The 19,310-nt window shown below is 55.1% G+C and overlaps 1 protein-coding gene across 1 annotated transcript in view; it reads left to right on the top strand.

Annotated features, from left to right (window-relative positions):
• Positions 1 to 18,024, top strand: part of Ntn1 (netrin 1) — a 176,761-nt gene extending 158,737 nt beyond the window's left edge. The window contains exons 6-7 of the mRNA XM_046422151.2: positions 2,159 to 2,233; positions 14,381 to 18,024. Of these exons, the coding sequence (XP_046278107.1) occupies positions 2,159 to 2,233; positions 14,381 to 14,709 (404 nt within the window). The 3' untranslated portion in view covers positions 14,710 to 18,024. The remainder of the gene's footprint in view (positions 1 to 2,158; positions 2,234 to 14,380) is intronic.
• The last annotated feature ends 1,286 nt before the right edge of the window (positions 18,025 to 19,310 follow it).

Below are 19,310 nucleotides of genomic sequence, written 5' to 3'. Positions count from 1 at the left end.
TGTCGCACATCCTAGGACGATTTCTGTCCCAGGTGGACGCTTGGCTCTGAAGAGAAGGGCTTTCAATGGCTGTTACTAGGCTGGGGGCAGTGATGCTGAAGGTCCAGGGGGAGGTTGTCCCAGGGCCCCGTCTGCCTCCCTTCTGCCTCGTGGGGCGGGGCTCCCCTTGGGCAGGCTGCCCTGGAACCTCTCTGAGCTGTGCTTTCTCCATTTTAAGCTGAGCACTGCAACCTCCCACAAAGCCCCCGTACCCCAGACCTGGAAGAGGGGACACGCTCAGAGGCGCCCTTTCCACCCAGGCTGTCACAGGGGTGGGTCTCCCTGGGCCCAGGCCACAGAGGCAGGGTGTCAGCCTTTCTTGCCAACCGGAAATGAGAGTACTGACGGGGGCCAACACAAAAAATTTCACAAAAAAAATATAACACAAAAGGCACCGAATGGATTCGAGGCTGTCCCTACAGTGACATTACTAGACACCACTTGCATTCCAATTGGCTTCCATAAGTGGAGGGAGCAGGGAGCGAGCCAGCTCACTGGAACCACTAGAATGTGCACGGCCCTGCATTCACCCACACCTTGCCTCTGCTGGGAGCATCATCTGTTCCCGAGTGGCAGAGACGTGGCCCAGCACAGCCGATCCCCACCTGGAAGTGCAGTGGACAGTGGTGGGGATGGTGCTGTTGACTTGTTTGTTGGGGCTGCTGTCCTCCCCCATCCTGGGGATTGGCCACAGTTGAGTGAGGGCCACTCTCTGGACATCCTAGTCCCTGCATCCCAAGAGTTCCTGGAACCCACCAGCCATCTGGTTAACAGGAAAAACGGACACAGTGGCCTCCTGTGTCCTGAGAGGGGTTCAAGGGCTCCGACTGCAGAGGAGCAGCAAGGTGGGCTGTTCTTCCAGTTCCTGAGACTGGTTCCTAGTTTGGGGCCTCAAGAGACTGGCCTGGGAGACAGAAGGGGCTGCCAGGACCCTGGTTCCCAAGGCAGTGGATGTAGCTGAGCTAATTGAGGCACCAGTTACTGCATCCTGGGACCTCAGAGGAGACAACTGCCTCCTTTGGAGCCAGAGACTGACTCTAAGGAGATTTCTGAATATTCTCTGCAGATCTTAGCCACGGGCTGGGAGCAGATGTCCTGAGGCCTGACTTCCTGCCCTGGCTTTGCTCTGTACTTCCACACAAATCATCCCTTTCTGCCACGTTGACCTCAGTTTTCTTGTCTGCAGAATGGGAATAACATCATCTCTCACGCATCAAAGAACGGTTCTAGGAATCGAGTGAGAGCCCACTCTCTTGAGTGGCAAGGGCAGATCAGGCAGGGGGAGTTTCCTGGGCCTCTGCAATGACCTGGGCCACCATGCTCAGGAGGTCACAGACCTAGTGAAAGAATTGCACCCTCTTGTCCAAAGAGCAGAAATGTCAGGCTGGGAGAGCACAAATTGGGATGGGGTCCAGCCACAGAGTCTGTATTTGGGGAGAGTTGAAGGTCTTCTGCCAGAAGAAGCGAGTCTAATGGCTGGCAGGCCCTGGTTCTTGTTTCAGGGCCTGGAAGCCCCCGAAGTGATACCCTGCGGACGCGGGCCCGGCAGCCCTGCCTCTCAGCAGTAGGGCCCATTAGAACTGAACTCTTCTTCGTGGGACATTTTATTTGTACACTCCAGTGGAGTGGACACCAAAGGGGTTTTCTAATACTTCATGGGCTGCTAATTTCCTCTGTGACCTCTTTTGTTGGGGCCTGACCCCAGCCAGAGGCTCCGCGCCATGAAAGCCAGTGGCTGACACAGACCCAGAGCGCGGGGTGACAATGAGGCCTCTATCGGCTTTAATCAGGGCTCCAGTGGCGTCTTAAGAACAGGGGGAATTTGTGTGGTGCTCAGAAGCCCTGGGTGGCATGATTCGGGAGCCCCCAGAGACTCTCACGGAGGCCAAGGCGGCTAAAGGATTCGTCAGGCCAGAGGAGGAGGGGGTCAGGCGGGGGCCTTTTGTCCCAAGGGCCTCTTTAGAAGGCGAGGCCTGCCCTGAATGGCCGCCCCGCTCAGCCTGGCCCATGGGTATCGCAGGCCTCTGGGTATTTGGGGAGGTGGCCTCCCGCCCGGCCCACCAGCCTATTCATTGCCAGCCTAATTAGTTTTTGTCTGTGCTCTCTGCCCCTCCTGCAGACTGCGATTCCTACTGTAAGGCCTCCAAAGGGAAGCTGAAGATTAACATGAAAAAGTACTGCAAGAAAGACTATGGTGAGTAGAGCCCCGTCCTGGGAAGTGGGGTGAGGCCGTGTGACCCGTGGAGAGCTGGGGTTGGGATGCAGGTTGGTCGTGGAATCCCTGTGACCAGTGGATCTCACACCCAGGCATTGCACATCTCTACCACCTTGGCCCTCGGAGACAGAGGGCATGAGGGGCCACAGGGGCCTGGCTTCTCCTCCTCTCCCTGTGGAGGGCCGTTAAGGCCAGTGGGAACCTCTGAGGCTGGGATTCCCAGGCTGGGTCCTGGCCTTTGCCCTGTCTCTGCTGGGCTGTGTGGCTGCAGACTGGTCCTTGCTGATCTTCCATGTCCTCATTCATCCTGTGGACAGTCCCCTTAAGTCTGTGTGGCTCACAGCAGGGCCCTCAAGCATCAGGACAGTGGTAGGAGCTCCTGGTGTGTGTAGAAAGATCCTCTCATCTGCAAGGAGCCTGGGGAATCTGCATTGCCAAGGGTCCAGCCCTTTTCTGACCCTGAGGGGTCCTTGCTGGGCCAGTGGCAAGACTCAGACTTTTTTATAATATTTATTTTTTAGTTGTATTTGCACTCGGTACCTTTATTCTACTTATTTATTTCTATGTAGTGCCGAGGATCAAACCCAGGGCCTCGAACGTGCTAGGCGAGCGCTCTACCGTTGAGCCGCAACCCCAGCCCTAAACTTTTATTTTTTTTTTATTAGTGCATTATAGTTACACAGAATAGTGGGTGGATTATGGGCATTTTCATATATGCACGTAAACTTTGTTTCCTAACAAAGGGTCAGGACCTTATTAGCATAAAATGATGAATGATGAGGAATGTGGAGAACTTCTAAAATGTTCTCATTTTATGACATGCGTGTGTGTGAGAGCATATGTATGTACATACAGATCAGCACACCCACACCTGCGCGCACACACCCCACGCTGACTCCAGGGCGAGGCCCTAGTAATCCAGCCACGCTCCTGGCTGCACTGCCTGGCCTCCCTCAGATGAAGCAAGAGCAACTGGCAGGTTTTACGTGTCAATCCAGTGGTTTCCAGGTGGTGGGCATTGACACTCCAGGCCCCTCTGAGGTCCCCAGTAAATTTCCAAAAGCCCCTTTAAAATACAGCTATCACTAGGCTGTGCAGAAACTTCCAACTCCCCCGGGGAAGTCAACCTGGATTTTGATAATACACTTGGCTGTCATCTGAAGATAAAGGAAGCATAGTGTCTCCAAGCCAGGGTGACAGCCACAAGGAGGGGCTTCAGGTGGTTTTTGGAAGAAGACCACGCGCCCCCCCCCCCCCCCAGCTACAGGACACATGTGTCCAAGTCCCAGGCCTCCAGCCTCAGCTGGGGACTACGAGGTGGCCCCTCCCAACCCTCAAGTGAGCAGGAGACTTGGGGGACCCCTTCCAGAGCTTCTCCTAGCCAAGCAGCAGACCTGGGCAGTGTGAGTCCCAGGGAGGCCATGTCCCCTCCTCCCATGTCCCTCCTCTCCTTGGTCTGCACAGGCCCAGGGGGAACTGGGCAGGGAGGTGGGAGGGGGGAGGGACCTGGTGGGCTGCTGGAGGAAAGGGTCATATTTGTTTATTTGGGGTTTGGTCTTGAAGGATCCTGTGAGCAGCTGCCCTGGGAGGAAGAGATTAGGAGAAGGGGAAGTTGGGTTTCTGGAAGGTGCAACCTGCAGCTTCTATTCTGTTCTTCAAGGGGAAAAGAAGGAAAAATTAGACTTTAACCAAAATGGGTCCCCTTTCCCACATGACTATTACTCAGTCTAGATTAGTTGTCCTTGAAGTTTTGTTCTGGGTTTTGCTCCAGGACTCTGCCTCCTTCACCTCTGATATTCCAGGGGGCTCCTGGCCCCTTCAGTAAGCAGACCCTCTCTACCTTCCAAACATGACACCCTGCCTTTGTAGTCGGGAGCCCAGGGCTGTCCTGCCCCCACCCCCGGCCAGGTTCCAGGAGACGCTCTGTTCCCTGACTGAGCCCTCTCCTTGTCCATATGGGACTTCCACACTTATCAGAATGAAGCTGGTGTCGGAGATGGTGGGCTTCAGTGCCTCTGCTTACAGATGGGGACACTGGCCCTGCTGGTCAGGGGTCTTGCTCAGTCACACAGCCAAGGGGTGGCCCGGCCTCCTACTCCCTCCCTCCCTCCCTCCCTCCTTCCCTGGGTTCTTCCCTCTCCATCAGTATTAGCCCCCAGGACCCCATTTGTCACAAGGCCCAGAATGGTCAAGGACAGCCTGGTGTAGTTACCTTTCCAGACATTATCTGCCTCATCTCTGCCACTCAGGTGTGTCACCCAGATGTCCACATGTCTGTTGCCATTGAAGACTTGAGGAACAGCAGGTTATAGGGAGATGAAGGGACCCCACTCTGGGACCTGACAAGGTCTAGGCCTGTTGTATCACCAACTAACCATTATGTCCCAGCATCCCATGTAGAGGACACCTATAAAAAATTAAAATGAGAAATGAATATACCATTATCGTACCTTTTGTTGCTCATTTTAAGTTTTTATAGGTCCCATCTATTTAAATCCTATATGTGGGACAGTAGTACACAGTAGGTCTCAATGTCTTAATCTGCTGCCTCATACTGCCTTGTCCCATTCTCTAGTGTCCCTTGTGGGGAAGGGTGGATTTTGTATTAGTCTATTTCGTTTCTATAACAAAATACCCAAGACTGGGTAATTTATAAAGCAAAGAGGTTTATTTTGACTCAGTCCTGAAAGTCCTAGAGCATAGCACCAGTACCTGCTCAGCTTCTGGTGAGGGCTTCCTGTTGCATCAGCTCATAGGGGACAGTGGAAGAGAAGTGGAATCCAGTAAAAGAGGAGAGGACATAGGGGAACAGATGGTTTATAACAATCTGTTCTTGAGATAATCAGCCCACTCTTTTGAGAACGACTTAAGTCCTTTTTCCAAGGTGGATCTCTCATGACCCAAAGGACCTCTTAAATCCCCACCACCTCTCAATGCCATTACAATGGGGACCAGGCCTCAATATGAGTTTGGGTGGGGACAAACCACATCCAAGCCATAGTGCGTGTGAGTGTGAGGGGTTCTGTTTCCACAGCTCTCTGTAAGATGGGGTCATTTGAGAGTTGGGGAGTCTCTCCAACCCAGCTCAATGTTTAAAGGGTCTGGAAGTGGGGGTCACACGGGTTTCTAGGGGTGGTTCAGAGGATTCCAGGAGGGAGCGTGACTCAGGAAGGAGTAAGTGGCATCTGCAGGGGGCTGGGTGGGGCACAGCACACAATGCCGGGCCCATGGGTGCTGCCAGCAGAGCCTAGCAGTTGTGAGGCCTTGCTCTGAGGCTGGGGATGTGGTCACCAGGTTGGGGTCTCCTGGGCCCCATGGAGGACCCTAGACCCCTGGATGCAGTGTGCATGGGGGCTCCCTCCCACCCAGGGGAGATGTGGGCAAGCCCAGGGAGAAGGTAGGTGGGAGGCAGCCAGCTTCAGGATCAGAGGCAAAGCCATGGGCCGAGGAAGAGGCTGCTCCTCTCTGACTGACAGCCCTGCAGGGGGCCAATTAGGGAACACATTTCCTTTCCATCCAGGTTACTTGGATGCTCCAGAAGTGGCTAATTAGGACTTTGGGTTTGTCACCCCTGCTGAGCAAAGGCCTCAGACCCCTTCCTCCTCCAGGCCTGCTCGGGACAGGCTTGATAGGGTGCCACTGGAGACCACGGGTTTGGGAATCCGCTGACCCTGGGCAGTGACAAATGGAGAGAAGGCTTCAGGCCAAGGAAGCCTGTGGGAAAAGACCTCAGTGCTGGCCCCCGGGTGCTGCCCCTGCCCTGTGCTTGCTCAGATGTGTCTGCTAGTTCCCTGGGCCTAGCTTGGAAGGGTTCTGGGTAGATACCAAGCAAGACAGGAAGGAGTGGGGGTGGAGAGGGTCTCAGTGCCATGCTGCAGAGAGGCCCCTGCCCAGAAAGACCCCACACAGGAGAGGCAGCCTGTTCCATTCCTGCTGGAGGGAAAGGAGTTCTGGCCCCGGAGTCTGGAGATACAGATTCCAAATTTGCTGTGTGACTGTAGACAGGGAACTTTACCAGTCTGGGCTCCAGTTTATTTATCTGTTCTATGAAATGCAATTAAGGGGACATGACAGTCTTCTAAACGAGACACCCTGCCATAGCCCCCTGCCCTGCCAGGCACCATTTCTAAGGGGCAGGAGCCCACAGAGACACTGTCACCTGTCTCCACCTCTGCTGGGCCACCTCAGCCCTCTGTTGCCCTCTAGGGGAATCTGGCTTACCTTGCAAATACTTGAAAAAGAGCCAAGGAGAAGGTCGACGGGAAGACGGGGTGTGTCATTTACAAGCGTTTCGGCAACTTCTCAGGAAAACTACACCTTGGAGGGGCACTTTGTGTGACTGCTCAGAGCAAGTGTGCCCGGGTGTGTAAGAGCGCGTGCGCTCACTCCCAATCCTGCATTCCACTGAACCAGCACAGACACAGACCACATCCCATTGGAGTTACCTGCCGGGAGATGCCTTCACCTGGAGGCCGGGGCTCCAGAGGCCTCTGCCAATGGAGGCCAGTATTCCTACCCAGGCCTGCAGAGAAGGGCTTCCGGGCTTTCCTCTGGCCCTTCTCCCTTCCTACACCATCTTATCCCCTGCCTGGTCCTCACTCACCACCTCCATCTCATGTGGCTGCTCACAGGCACCACAACACACACACACGCACCCCCAGAATGTTCCCTCTGCACACATTCATTGAGCACCTGCTGTGTGCCCTGTCTTATCCTGGGTGCTGAGCTCTCAGACCTGCTAAACACATGGTCTTGGTCCTCTGGGAGTTCCCAGTCTAGGAGGCAAGACACACAGATGAGAGCCACAGAAGGGTGGACATATGGCCCGGTCACAGCCTAAATGGGCCTAAGCAAAGCACGGTGCATCCTCTGGAGGGGATCAGGAGGAAAGGGTTCTGGAGGAGGGAGCCCGAGTGTTCACTGGGCAAAGCAGAGATCTAGGCAGAGAGACGTTTCCAAGCCCAGAAGCTCAACCAGGCTGGTGAGATTGGAGAACCGTGCATGTGGGATGCTGGTGCAAGGAGGGCACTCAGGGAGGCTGGAGAGAGAGGCCAGCATGGGCCTCCTCAGCCACAGAATGCACCCTGACCCCATGAGGGTGACTCCTGTGCCTTGATGTGTGCCTCAGGTGGCCTGGGTGCTGCCCCTCGCCTCTTCCTTCCCCTGGGTCGGCAGGCAGACAGCTCACATTCTGAAAGGTGAGATCATTTCACTTTTGCCAGTTCTTGGAAAAATGATTCGTTCTCAGACATGTTTATTAGTCACCCCTTTTGTTGAAAGACATTCTGGCACCACCCGAGGGAAAATCAAAATGCTGTTCACAAGATGCTCCATCTTGAACATCCCTCCTGAGGAGGATTTCGCAGGGATGCTACTTGTGGGGGGGAAGCTCTGTTGCCATCTGTGGGGTGAAGCAGGGTCTGCTGGGCCCTGTCTGTATGTGGTGGTGTGGGCGGAGTTCTGATTGATAAGGGGGTGCCCCCATGGGGGTGGTGCATGGGAGACCCAGCAGGCAATCCAGGTGAATGTGGCAAAGAGGCTGGTGGCGGGGAGGACTGTGGAGGTGCTGGACATAGACCAGCTCTTGCCTAGTGGCTTCTATTGGCAAACTAATGAACAGGGGTGACAGGAGGGTCTCACAACTCAGACTCCTTCCCTCCAGCTAGCCCCAGGGACATGGGGTCTCCCTGGATGCTGGCCTCTCCCCTTCCTGAGCACCTTGTCCTTTCTTTCATGACCTTGGGGTCAGGACTCGTGCCCGACCAGGCTCTGTCCTTTCAAGTACCGAGAGTTGGACAGGTTGTCAGTCCTATGGTAGAGATGAAGTTACCACATCTGCAGCATGGAGTGATTGTGTGGGCACAGCACAGATATCAGAGCTGAGTACCCTGGGGACGCCCCCTGTGGGCATAGTCCCTAGGTTCAGAAAACAGGTCACAGTCCAGCCAGCAGCATGTGGCATGGTGCCTCAGAGGCTCACTGACCCCTCCCCAGGGTCACTGGCCCCCTGGGGATCCTCTGATTTCCCCCAGCCAGATGTGACCTCCCCCCATGAGTACCAGCCCCATATGGAGGCCAGATGTGGAGCTGGGTGCCTGTGAGTCAGCCTGAGGTCATGGAATGTGGGTGACCACCATGTTGGGCAGGGAGGGCCAGACAGCCCCAGTGACAACTGGACAGAAAAGTCCCTGAGCCCACAACCCCCTCCCTCACTCCTTGGGAGCCTGGTGGGGGCTGAATGCTGTGCCTCCTGCCAGTGCCGAGGCGTGAGGCGGCGCCCAGGTCCTAGGCCACTATGTTCCTAGAGCGTCCTCTGATGTTCGTTCCTCCTCTTCTCTGAGTACCCTGCTTTCAGGAAGGAGGGGTCGTCAGGGGTGGCTTGAAGAGGTTAGGGGAAGCCATCAGGTATTTCTTCCCATCTTACAGATAGGGATGCTAAGGCTTCGAATGGGGTCAGGGTGGGGATCTGTCCAGCATGCCCAGAATGCTGGTACAGTGTTGGGTGGAGGGACACAGCCAGGCACTGCCTGTCTCCTCCCCCTCCCCCTGGCTCTGTCTCTCTGATCACGAGGTGGGCTTACCCCAGTGGGATGGACCACATGGTCTACCCCAGAGTGCCAGTTGCCATTCGTGGAGCTTCCTCTCCAAGACCATGTGGTTCCATCTACCCGTCTGCTCCACTGCCTGTGTAGATAGACGCTAGGAGCAAGCCCTAGTGCCCTGTGGGCACTGCCCCCTCTCCAATAGCCTGGAGGAGCACTGGGTTAGGAGCCAGGCTGTTTCCGCATCTCCTCACAGGGGCAAAGGAGGCGGCCTTCAGCTCCCTTCCTAGGCTTCAGGCTCTTTCCTCGCCAGGCTGACGGTGCCTTCCACTGAGGAGGGTGTCCCCATTAGGACCAGGCAGGGACTAGACCACCCTTGCAAAGCAAGCTGACCAGTCCCCTGCTCGTGAGCCTGGGGTACAGTGGCACTGGCCAGGACGGAGTCCACCTCCCAGGGAACGAGGCCAGTATCTTTCCCTGAGTCTGACTCCAATTCTCAACCCTCTTGAGCCGCATAAACAGGTCATCTCTGACACACAGCCCTCTCTCCTCCCAAGAAGAAAGCTCAAGTACCAGGGCCTGGCAGGGGACCCTCGGGCAGCATCCACATGGCTTTTGCTTCTGAGACCCCATGGTTGAGTGGGGAAGACTGTCGGCCATTCCTAAGTTGGGTGTCCCTTTCTTGTGCAAGGTCCGAGGCGACGTTGCAGGAGGTGGCAGCCTGGGAGACCTGGGGCTGTGACAAGCCTTTGCTTCAGTGATGGAAACAAGGCAGGGCTGCTTTGAGACCAGCCTCTCAGCAGGGACCTGCTGCTTCCTTGGGCAGATAGATGAGTCCAGGGAACCAGGCTTGGCTGGACCCGGGAGAGTGTGGTCAGAGCTGCATTTTATGGAAACAGCTGCGGCTCATGACTCGCTTTCTGAGCTGAGAGATTTACAGGGCTGCACCGTTTTAATGGTTTCTGTGGGGTTCGTGTCCTCCCCCGCTCATCCTGGCCACTGTTTTGGGGCAGATGGGTGACAAGCCTTCCCAAGCTGGACCCGCCCAACAGGCTGCGCCAGGGAGTAAGGGTCGACCACCTAAGCCTCCTTGTGAGGGGCAGCTACTAGGGGGGCCCATCTGGACAGCCCATAAATCTAGGAGACCTCCAAGCGGCAGGAAGCCTCCCTGCAGAGGCCTTGTCAGGGGAAACTCTTCCCCGGGGTCCCTCCAGCAGGTGGCTTAGCCCATGCTGGGCCTTTTCCTCTAAGGATTGGTTCCAGCAGGCAGTGGCTGAGCAGCTTCTGTCTCATATGGACAGCATTCCTAGGACCCGGCCCAGGTTGGGTGCTTTGATCTTAGCCAGAGTACCCCAAACCTCAGGAGCGTGGGTCAGCTCCAGGGTGGTGCAGTGCCAGGTTTGGAAGGCCTAGAGCTGGGAAAGGAGGAAGTCGGGTTTTTGAGCGAGCTAGGGTCCTGGGCAGAGGATGGGGTTGCCATAGGTGCGCAGCAAGACCCCTCCAATGGAAGAGTTCAAGTACAGGATGTGACCTGGAGCTCCCCACTTGGGAAGTTGCCTTTGTTCTGGAATTTCCCCAGTGCTGGGACTCCAGGGAGGTTGAGGCACCCTCTGCTCCTGTAGAAGGACATGTCGGTGCCTTGCACTGCAGCCAGGGGTGGGGCAGGTAGCAGGTTGAATTCTGCCCTCTTTGATCAAGAGGGAAGTGGCTCAAGGCACCTCATCTGCCCTGGGCCTATTTCCTAGTTACCCCCTCCTCCTTGAGCCACAGCAGGATTTCTGCTAAGGGACAAAGTAAAGCTCACCAGTAGCAGCTGCTAGGGCTGAGCCCTTATTTTATGTGGTGAGCCAGGACTTACTTGGAGAAGGGGAGGGTAGATCTGCAGCCCTGAGATGGAGCCATTTCTTGTTTATAGTAGGGCCAAAAGAACCAGCCAGTGGGGGTCCCCTGCCAGCATCTGCCTCCGGGACTCTTCTGTCTGCACTTCAGAGAACGACAACTGCCTTATGGCTCCCCCCCCCCACTTCCTCTCAACCAGAGGGCACTGAGGAGCGTGTCTCCCATCTCCCCGGGCTCATTTCATGGTCTGCCTTCCTGAGGTTCATCTCATCTCCACCCTTTCTAATCAGAGGGTGGGGGATCCTCGCCAGAGGTGCTAGTCTTGTTGAGGACAACTTTTAGGACATCAGTGAAAGGAGGGTAGGTGGCCAAGGCTGGTGGCCTGGGGTGTTTCACTCTATCTGGGGCTGCTGTAACAAAATTAATTAGACTGGGTCATTATAAACCATAGAAACTTACTACTCACAGTTCTGAGGCTGGGAGGTCCCAGAGCAAGGTGCCAGTAGTCTCGTTATCTGGTGAGGCTTGCTCTCTGCTTCAAAGGAGTCACCTCATTGCCCTGGCATCACGTGATAGGAGGGGCAGGGAGATCACTTGATCCTCTTTTATAAGGGTATTAATCCTGTTCATGAGGGTGGAGCCTTAGAACTTAGTCACTTCCCATGACCCCACCTTTTAATACTCTCAAGTTGGGTATTAGGTTCCAACCTAGGAATTTGGGAGGGACACGGACGTGAAGACCAGAGGAGGGTGTAAGAGGCCTGGGATGGGCAGAGCTGCCTAAAGCTCACCGTGCCCAGTCCCCTGGATGGGTGATATCATAGGCATATCTGGGTTGGTGGGGACCCCAGGCTCATATAGCTCAGTGACCCTGGTCATTCCCTGCTCTGAGCCAGCAGCTGGCTGGGGTGGCGGCAGCCCTGGTGGTATGCTATGTGGCTGTAGGAGCGCGTGTGGAGCAAGTCTGTTTGAGGTCACCCTTGCAATGTGTATTTTGAATATTTTCAGCTGTGGCGCACGGTGGGGACTTGGCCTATGCACTGTGTGTGCAGCTCGCTCATACTTGGTGGGCTGTGTAATGTGCAAAGGTATTGCCAAGGGCAGCAGAAATGTGGATTTTTTCCAGCAAAATCACATGAATCCTACCACCACCCGCCCCCGGGCCTGGGCTGTCTCACCCTACAGTCGGGGCAGCTCCCACCCAGGGAGTAGCTGGGATCTGCTAGGTGTAGTAGGAGGCCAGAGGCTTTGTCCCAACTGACCAGCATCCATTGCTTTATCTGGGTTCTTGAGGATAGTGAGGTGCCCTCCGTGTTAAACGTGTCGCTAAGGCTGGGGAGAGGAGAGGTTGTCAGCCCTTCTGCTATGAAGGGCCACATGCCTGCAGGTCTTCCAGGGCATAAGAAGGCCACCCTGGGGTACCAGTCCAAGGCTAGACCTTGTCCAGGCGGCTCATCCTCAGCAAAGCTGAGAGACCCTAGCAGCCTGCCCTGGGCTGAGGCCAAGACCCAGAGTCCTCAATTCATTGTATTGGTTTCCCAGATTGTCAGAGCACGGTGTCACGACTGAGTGGCTTAAACAAAGAGTTTTTTTCTCAAGATTCTGGAGGCCATGGGTCTGAAATCAAGGCGTCGGCAGAGCTGTTTTCTCCTGAGGTCTTGCTCCTTGGTTTGTAGATGGCCGCCTTCGCCTTGTATCCTCACGGGGTCATCCCTGTGTCTGTGCCCTGATCCCTACAAGAATACCAGTCCTATTGGATTAGGGACCACCCTCCTGACCTCATCTTAATTAGCTTTGTAAGGACCTTGTCTCTAAAATAAGGAGTCAGGGCTTCAATATAGGAACTGGTGGCGTGTATAATCCCTCCCCTATCACCGGTGGATGACTGGGGCCTGGGATCAGGGCTGCATAGTTTCGGGGCCCCAGCCCGAGCTGCCTCTATAGCATCCTGGTTGGGCCAGAGGTCTGAAGTACCATGCAGGCAAACAGCCCTATCCCTAGGGAGGCTCATTCTGTATTCAGCTCAGTCCTGGAGAGAGGAAACCGAGGCTCTTAGGGACGTCGGGGGTGGTTCCCCCATTGCTTAGCTGAGGGGCACTCAGTTGCCACGGTGACCTTCGTCTGCACAGTCAAATCCACACAGCCCAGCCACTCCTCTGGGCTGGAGGGCTCCCCCCACCCTCAGAGTTCACACTGAGTGTTGAGAACCTTGGTGACAAAAACATGGAAACGGTTGCCATGGCAGCTATTCTTTGGAGCCCTCAGACTGGAGTGCAAAGTTCAGGATGCCCAGGAACAACTGAAATGAAAATATGGGAAAACCCGCCACTTCCCTTCTTCCAGGAGGATCAAGCTGGACAGCATTTGGTGCTCTCCCGCACTCAGCCATCCTCGCCCCTCCCCATTACACTGGGCCCAGTGTGGGCACAGGAGAGGAGGTGGGAGGTCCCCTGGGGGTGCCAGTGGCTGAGTGGTCTCCTGAGAGATGTTGGGCAGACCTCCGGGTGGGTGCCCTGCTTGCAGCTGTTACATGGGAAGGTGATGACCACTGGGCCTCCTGTGGGGATGCGCCTTTATGGTAGCTGAAGCCAGAGGCTGCCTGGGTGTTACTTTCTTCAAATTGTTGCCCTGGCCCAGGAGACAAACTTCCCTGCTCAGTGGGATGAAGAAGAGTACAGAGCGTAGCGGGTGGGCTCAGCAAGGGAAAGCGGGAATGAGGAAGGTGGCCAAGCAAGTTGCCCCTGGAGGGAGGTGAGTACCGTTGAGAGCTGCTCCCCATACCAGGAAGCATGACCCACAGGGCTCTTCAGTCAGGGTGGTTAGGAAACCATCCCACCCATGTTTGGTAGAAAGGAAACCCAGGACTTGCTTTAACCTGCTGTTTCACAAAGCTTCTTACTCCCCCCTCCCCACTTTTTAAAAGCACTTCCTCCTATTTTTAAATTAGCCCTTACTGTCCTGCAGGAGTAACAACTGTAAGCCCACACTACGGCACTGATCCTTCATGTCTAGGGGGATCAGTGTCCCCTGGGAATAGGTGGGAAAATGGATTTTCTGGGCCCCACCTACCTCCGATCAATCAGAATCTGGGGTGGCATTAACACTGTTTTTGGAAGCCATTGAGGGAATTCTGATGCACACCCCCACTAACTCCTGCATCAGGTAACTGGAAGGAAGAGGAATGGCAGAACAGTACCAGGACTCTAGAAAAGGCATAATCCAAAACCAGGGTATCCTCTTTGATACCTAGGTATTGGTGCCCCATGATGTTCTGCTTAGTCTGGGTAGAAATCAAAGCTATGTGTCCCAGGGTGTCATGAGGCTTGATGTTAAGTGATTGTGGCCTTTGGAGGTACAGAGCTGAGGAATGGCCTGCACTGTCACTGAGGGCACCTGCTCTGGGCAGATGGACCTTGTACAGAGTGCTGGGTCCATCTGGTCAGTTCCTGTAGGCTTCACCTGGCCTTGATAGATATACTAGACCAAAGCAATGGCCAAGAGGGGACCTTCATAATAGGAGGTAAAGCTTGGAGCAGTGGCCTTGGCCAGGATCCATTTTGCTTTTACCTGCCCATTGTCTCTTGGAGTATCCTCTACAATCACTTCCCAGCTCCAGGTCTCCCTTTCCTTTTCTCCAGGCTCTTGGAGAGGGAGGGGCAGGTAGGACGCACCTGGCCCCAGAAGCTGGGAACCCTGGCTGTACTTCCTGCCCGTAGCCCACTGGCCTGCCTGTGCTTTCTTGCAGCTGTCCAGATCCACATTCTGAAGGCAGACAAGGCAGGGGACTGGTGGAAGTTCACGGTGAACATCATCTCCGTGTACAAGCAAGGCACCAGCCGCATCCGCCGTGGTGACCAGAGCCTGTGGATCCGCTCGCGTGACATCGCCTGCAAGTGCCCCAAAATCAAGCCCCTCAAGAAGTACCTACTGCTGGGCAACGCCGAGGACTCACCCGACCAGAGTGGCATCGTTGCTGACAAGAGTAGCCTGGTGATCCAGTGGCGGGACACGTGGGCGCGGCGGCTGCGCAAGTTCCAGCAGCGTGAAAAGAAGGGCAAGTGCAAGAAGGCCTAACGCACACGCAGCAGCACGCTGGGCTCGGGACGTGGGCCCGGCTGAGCGTGAGCTGAGCACGTGCAGCTGATGGCTGCCAAGTGGACTTGGCCCATGAGGGCTTTCCCGGGAGGGTGGAGGGTGGGGGCGGGGCTACAGCGGGGGCGGGGCCCTCGATGGCCCCTCCCCCAGCCCCACTCTGTGCACCCCTAGCGGGAGCCAAGTGCATGCACACTCAGGGCAGGGTGCGCAGCAGGCCAGGCCCTGGAGAAATGAGGACCAGACGTAGCTACCTCACGGGGCTCCTTCCAGAGCAGAAATGCGCTTCCCTAGGGCTAGGTGGGGTCACCGTGGAGGGGCTGGGAGCTAACCCTGCCCTGGGGCCTGAGGGACGGCACTGAGTGGCACAGATGGGGCCACAGAGCTTGGCGTTGTTGGTAATGCAGAAGGGGGCGTGAGGAGAACTGTGAAATTGCAGGCCAGCAGCCTGGGCAGGGGCTCTGAGCAAGCCCAACCAACCACCAAAAGATAAAACTTCCTCCTTCCTCTCCTAGCTATGACACCCTGGGCCCCATCTGAAAGGCAGGGGTGGCACTGGGGGGTGGGAGCAGCCTGTCTAGCCAGCAGTCTTCATGGGGCCTCTGGTCTGCACGGCCACCTGCTGGGTTGGTCCTGGGTGGGGTGGGGGGGAGAGAAGGCCCCTGTGGGTGCCTGCCTGGACTGGCCCAGGGTTCTGGCCCATCCTGAGGGCAGTGGGCCTAAGGACACCCTTGAGAAGCCCAAGCCGGGTGGTCACTGCCTCATGCTGGAGCTGCCTGGGGGAGGAGGCAGTACGAAGGCAAAAACCTCCCAGAGAGTTTCCTTTTTGGAAACTTGGAACCAGCCCCTTTTATGACATTTTCCAGGGGAGGGGGAAGGAGCACTGGCTGAGTTTACAGCAATAACACTATTTGTGTAATGACATCAGCTCCCATAAGGCCCCTCAGCAGTGTCAACAGCTGGAGAGGGCCTGGACGGGCATGCCGGCTGCAAGGCAGTTGGGCTGGGCTTGCGTCAGGACATGGTTCGCTGGCTCAGCCAAAGTGCCCAGGTCCTAGGCACCAGGGCCAGGCATGGCCATGTTCCTGGGCACCCATGACCACTTCCTGCTCTGCCCTCGATGTTGGCTCCTAAGGGAGGAGAAGTGGCTACCCCAGATGGCTCTGGGGCTCCCCTCACAGCTGTCTTCCTCTAACCTGGGCAGCACTTCACCCACTTTTTTCTAGCCGTCCTCATTTTGAAGACCCCCTGTGCCTTCCACTGGGCCCAGCCCTCCTTCCCAAAGCCTCCTAGAGACTGTCCTCAAGCAGGCAGCCCCAGACGTTTTGGTCTGGCTGCCTTGCAGGACCTGTTCCTGTGCTCTGGTGCCTCTCGGCTCCTGCCTTCCTGAGCTCTCTGCACTGCCCTGGGGCTTCTGGCCCCATCTTCACACTGGGCAGCTGACTGAGTGGCCTGGCTCCCCTCTCAGTCAGGAAATTGGTTTTATTTTCCCTGCCAGAGGTTGGCTGCTTACAGGGCCATTCCAAGGATGAAGCTCGCTTCCCTTTCCTTCCTCTACTTCTGCCCGCGTCACCACTGCCACTTACTGAGCACCTGCTGCGTGCCAGGCACTTTACCTTCCTGTCCCTAGCCTGTCCTCTGGAACAGGGTCTCTTGCCCCCATTTTCACCAACAGGGAAACTGGCATGTGTGTGGCCAAAGTTACACAGCAAATATGTGACAGCACTGAGACTCAGATCCCAGAACCAGGCTTTCTGACCGTGGGCTGTGCTACCCCTGGAACTTACCCAGCAGGCTATGCGGGGTGCCCAAGGCTGAGTTGCCACAGAGACCCTAGAAGCTGCCTCTTGAGGACATTGAATCTAGCCTGCAGAGTAAGCACTCGGGGTGAGACAGGGGACAGTACACTAACATCTTCAGAAGAGTGGTGGGTGCAGCAGGAAACACGGACAGCCTATGCAAGTCTTTAGCGCTCCTGAGGTTCTAGAAAGGTGGTTTTCCTGCTTCAAGTGCAGGGAGTGGGCTGAGGGATTCCAGGAGCAACTGGCAGAGGCACCTCAAGGTCAGTGAGAAGATAGATCTGCCCTGGGAAAGGGCATTGGGCTTCCCTGAATCTTAATTCGGTGGCTGAGGGTCAAGGACTGGACCTCTCCAGGCACTGAGATCCAGTCTGGGCGGCTGATGAGGGCAGTTGTTTATCTCACCAGCATAGCTCCACTGCATCCCACCCTGGATCTGAATCTTGCCCTGTGTCCAGTGAGGGGCCTGCACTGGTGTTCCTAGGGCCCTGCCAAATAACAAGGCAGCTTGCTGAAAAGCCAACCATTGTCACCCTCCAGCTCAGCCACCCCACCACACCAGGGCCTAGGCCATCTACCCAGTGGCCTAGCCCTGGGAGAAGATGTCAGGGGGGCCAAATCAGGAACAAGGACACTGTTGGGATTACATCATTTTTCACAGGCTGCCCCCCCGCCCCCCCCCACACACACACTTTCCTTATGGACTTAGCCAGAACTCAGTCCATTCCTACTCTACTCTGACCTCCACAGAAGAGACCCAGCTTCAGGCCAACATCCCTTTTCCACCTCTGTCCCTGTCCCAGGGAAGAGAGGGAAATAGGAATCGAGGTGTTCCAGTTTGTATAGTTAGGAAGGGATGTAAAACGGACCTAGATTTGAAGAGCGTATTAACCAGAATTGTGATATGTAGGTGTTGGAAGAAAAACACCAGATTAGTCCTTATTTTGTTCTTAAAACAGCTTCCCCAGTGTCCTTTTTCTTACCAGGTGGGTGGTCTGGTACGCAAGAGCTGCCTATTTTACTCACACTGTGGAAGGCCGAAGGCAATGGCGCTGTCCCTCCCTGTGGCCTCTGTCCACAGCTTCTGTCCTTGGAAAGCAGACCAAGAGGCAACAACCTTAGGTTTCTTTGAGTAGGAGGGACAGACAGGTGGAGTGAAAGCCCAGGGCCTGTGCCTCAGTGGTAGCATGCAGGCCCGGGGTACGGACTTTCTTGGAATTGCCCAGGTTCAATGAGACTGAAGTCAAGAAGAGACCCTTAGGGACTAGGAAATGGTTCTTTCAGGGTCCCAACACTTAAAGGACCCCCCCCCCCTTCCCCACAAACTCCCAGAGCCAAGAGCATGGACAGACTCATGGATGGGCCACTGGATCACGGTTTGTGGACAGACACTCCCGTGGGCCATACCCTAGGGGTATCAAAATTGACCTTGCCCCAAATAAGCCAGCCCTACTCCTTGTGTCATTGGAAATCCTTCCCTACTCCCAAATGCACTTCCCACTCAACTCCCTCCTGTGTTGGAGATTTCTGTTCACTCAGAATTGTAAATGTTTAGTTGTGACCATGACATATTGTTTGGGTCAGTATTCCTTTCCAATGCATACTAATATATTATGGTTATTATATATGAATATATTTAATGACATGGAAAGAGTTGTGGATTTTTTTAAAGCTTTTTTTTTTTTTTGGTTGTTAGAGCTGTAATGGACCCAGATGGAACTTGTAACTTGGGCCCCACATGATAGAACTAAATTCAGATATCATTAAATAAACTCTTGTATACTGTTTTGTCTCCCAGTCTTTCTTGGTGGCCTGAGTTATGGGTGGTGGGCATGTGGGGAGGTAGGAGGGGATGGAATCTTCTGACAACTTAAGGAATATGGCCCTTTTGCCCCAGAACTCCCCAGCAAGACAGCCCAGGAGCTTGCTAAAAAAAAAAAAAAAAAAAAAAACTACTAAAAAAAGACAGTTTGCTTAGAAAGTTCTGGGGGCTTGCTGGCTCTGAATGCAGAGCTAAAAAGTCTCGCATACGCAATTGTCTGCTTATGTCCCCAAGTTACCACCCCTGGGACAGATCCTTGCTGCTTCCTGGATGGGGAGGAACCCAGGGGATGGAGGAAAGGGGGTTCCCTCTAATGTACCCATATGGCAGCAGTGGGATGAGGTGCCACCTTTGACCTTACCTGTTTGATTCAGAACCTGCAAATCTTCTGCCTCTTACGTATCCAGTTTCTTCTATTCAAAGCCAAGTAGAGACTCTAAGGAACTAGGACAGGACTGGTGAAACTCAAGAAACCTTGCAACAGACTCCAGCCTTTGCTGAAGGCTTCATGCAGAGCAGAGACTGGGAAGATGCCAGCACCATGCAGCCACCAGGAGCTGAGCTCACTGGGTTTTTGGAGAGGCTATATTTAAACTTCCACATGGTTGTGATCTCGTTATTAAATAAACAATCCAGCCATTAGGAGCATGTTGTGTTGCCACGCGAAGTGGAGCCGATCGGCACCAGGAAGCTGTAATTTCTGCACCCGGCTGTTTGGATGACAAGGTTCAGCCACCGACCTGATCTGGCCCCTCAGCAACAGGGATTCTAGTGATCCCTCCTTCAAAGGCACAGGAAGCTGTCCTTTGCTGTGAGGCCAGCTGGATGGAGGTGCCATCATCCGCTGCTTCTCAAGACAGATACAGGCAGGCTCCAAGGACCCGGAGCTATGCTCTAAGCCAGGGCCGGTAGGCACATGCACTCAAGGTGCCCACTCAATCTTAGGAGCAAGTCCTTGTTGA

The sequence above is a fragment of the Marmota monax genome, unplaced genomic scaffold (genome assembly GCF_021218885.2).
Source record: "Marmota monax isolate L192 unplaced genomic scaffold, Marmota_monax_Labrador192_F-V1.1 WCK01_AAM20220418_F8-fsc00243, whole genome shotgun sequence".
Lineage (NCBI taxonomy): Eukaryota > Metazoa > Chordata > Mammalia > Rodentia > Sciuridae > Marmota > Marmota monax.
Note: the sequence above shows the minus strand (reverse complement) of the source record. Positions and strands in the feature narration are given on the sequence as shown.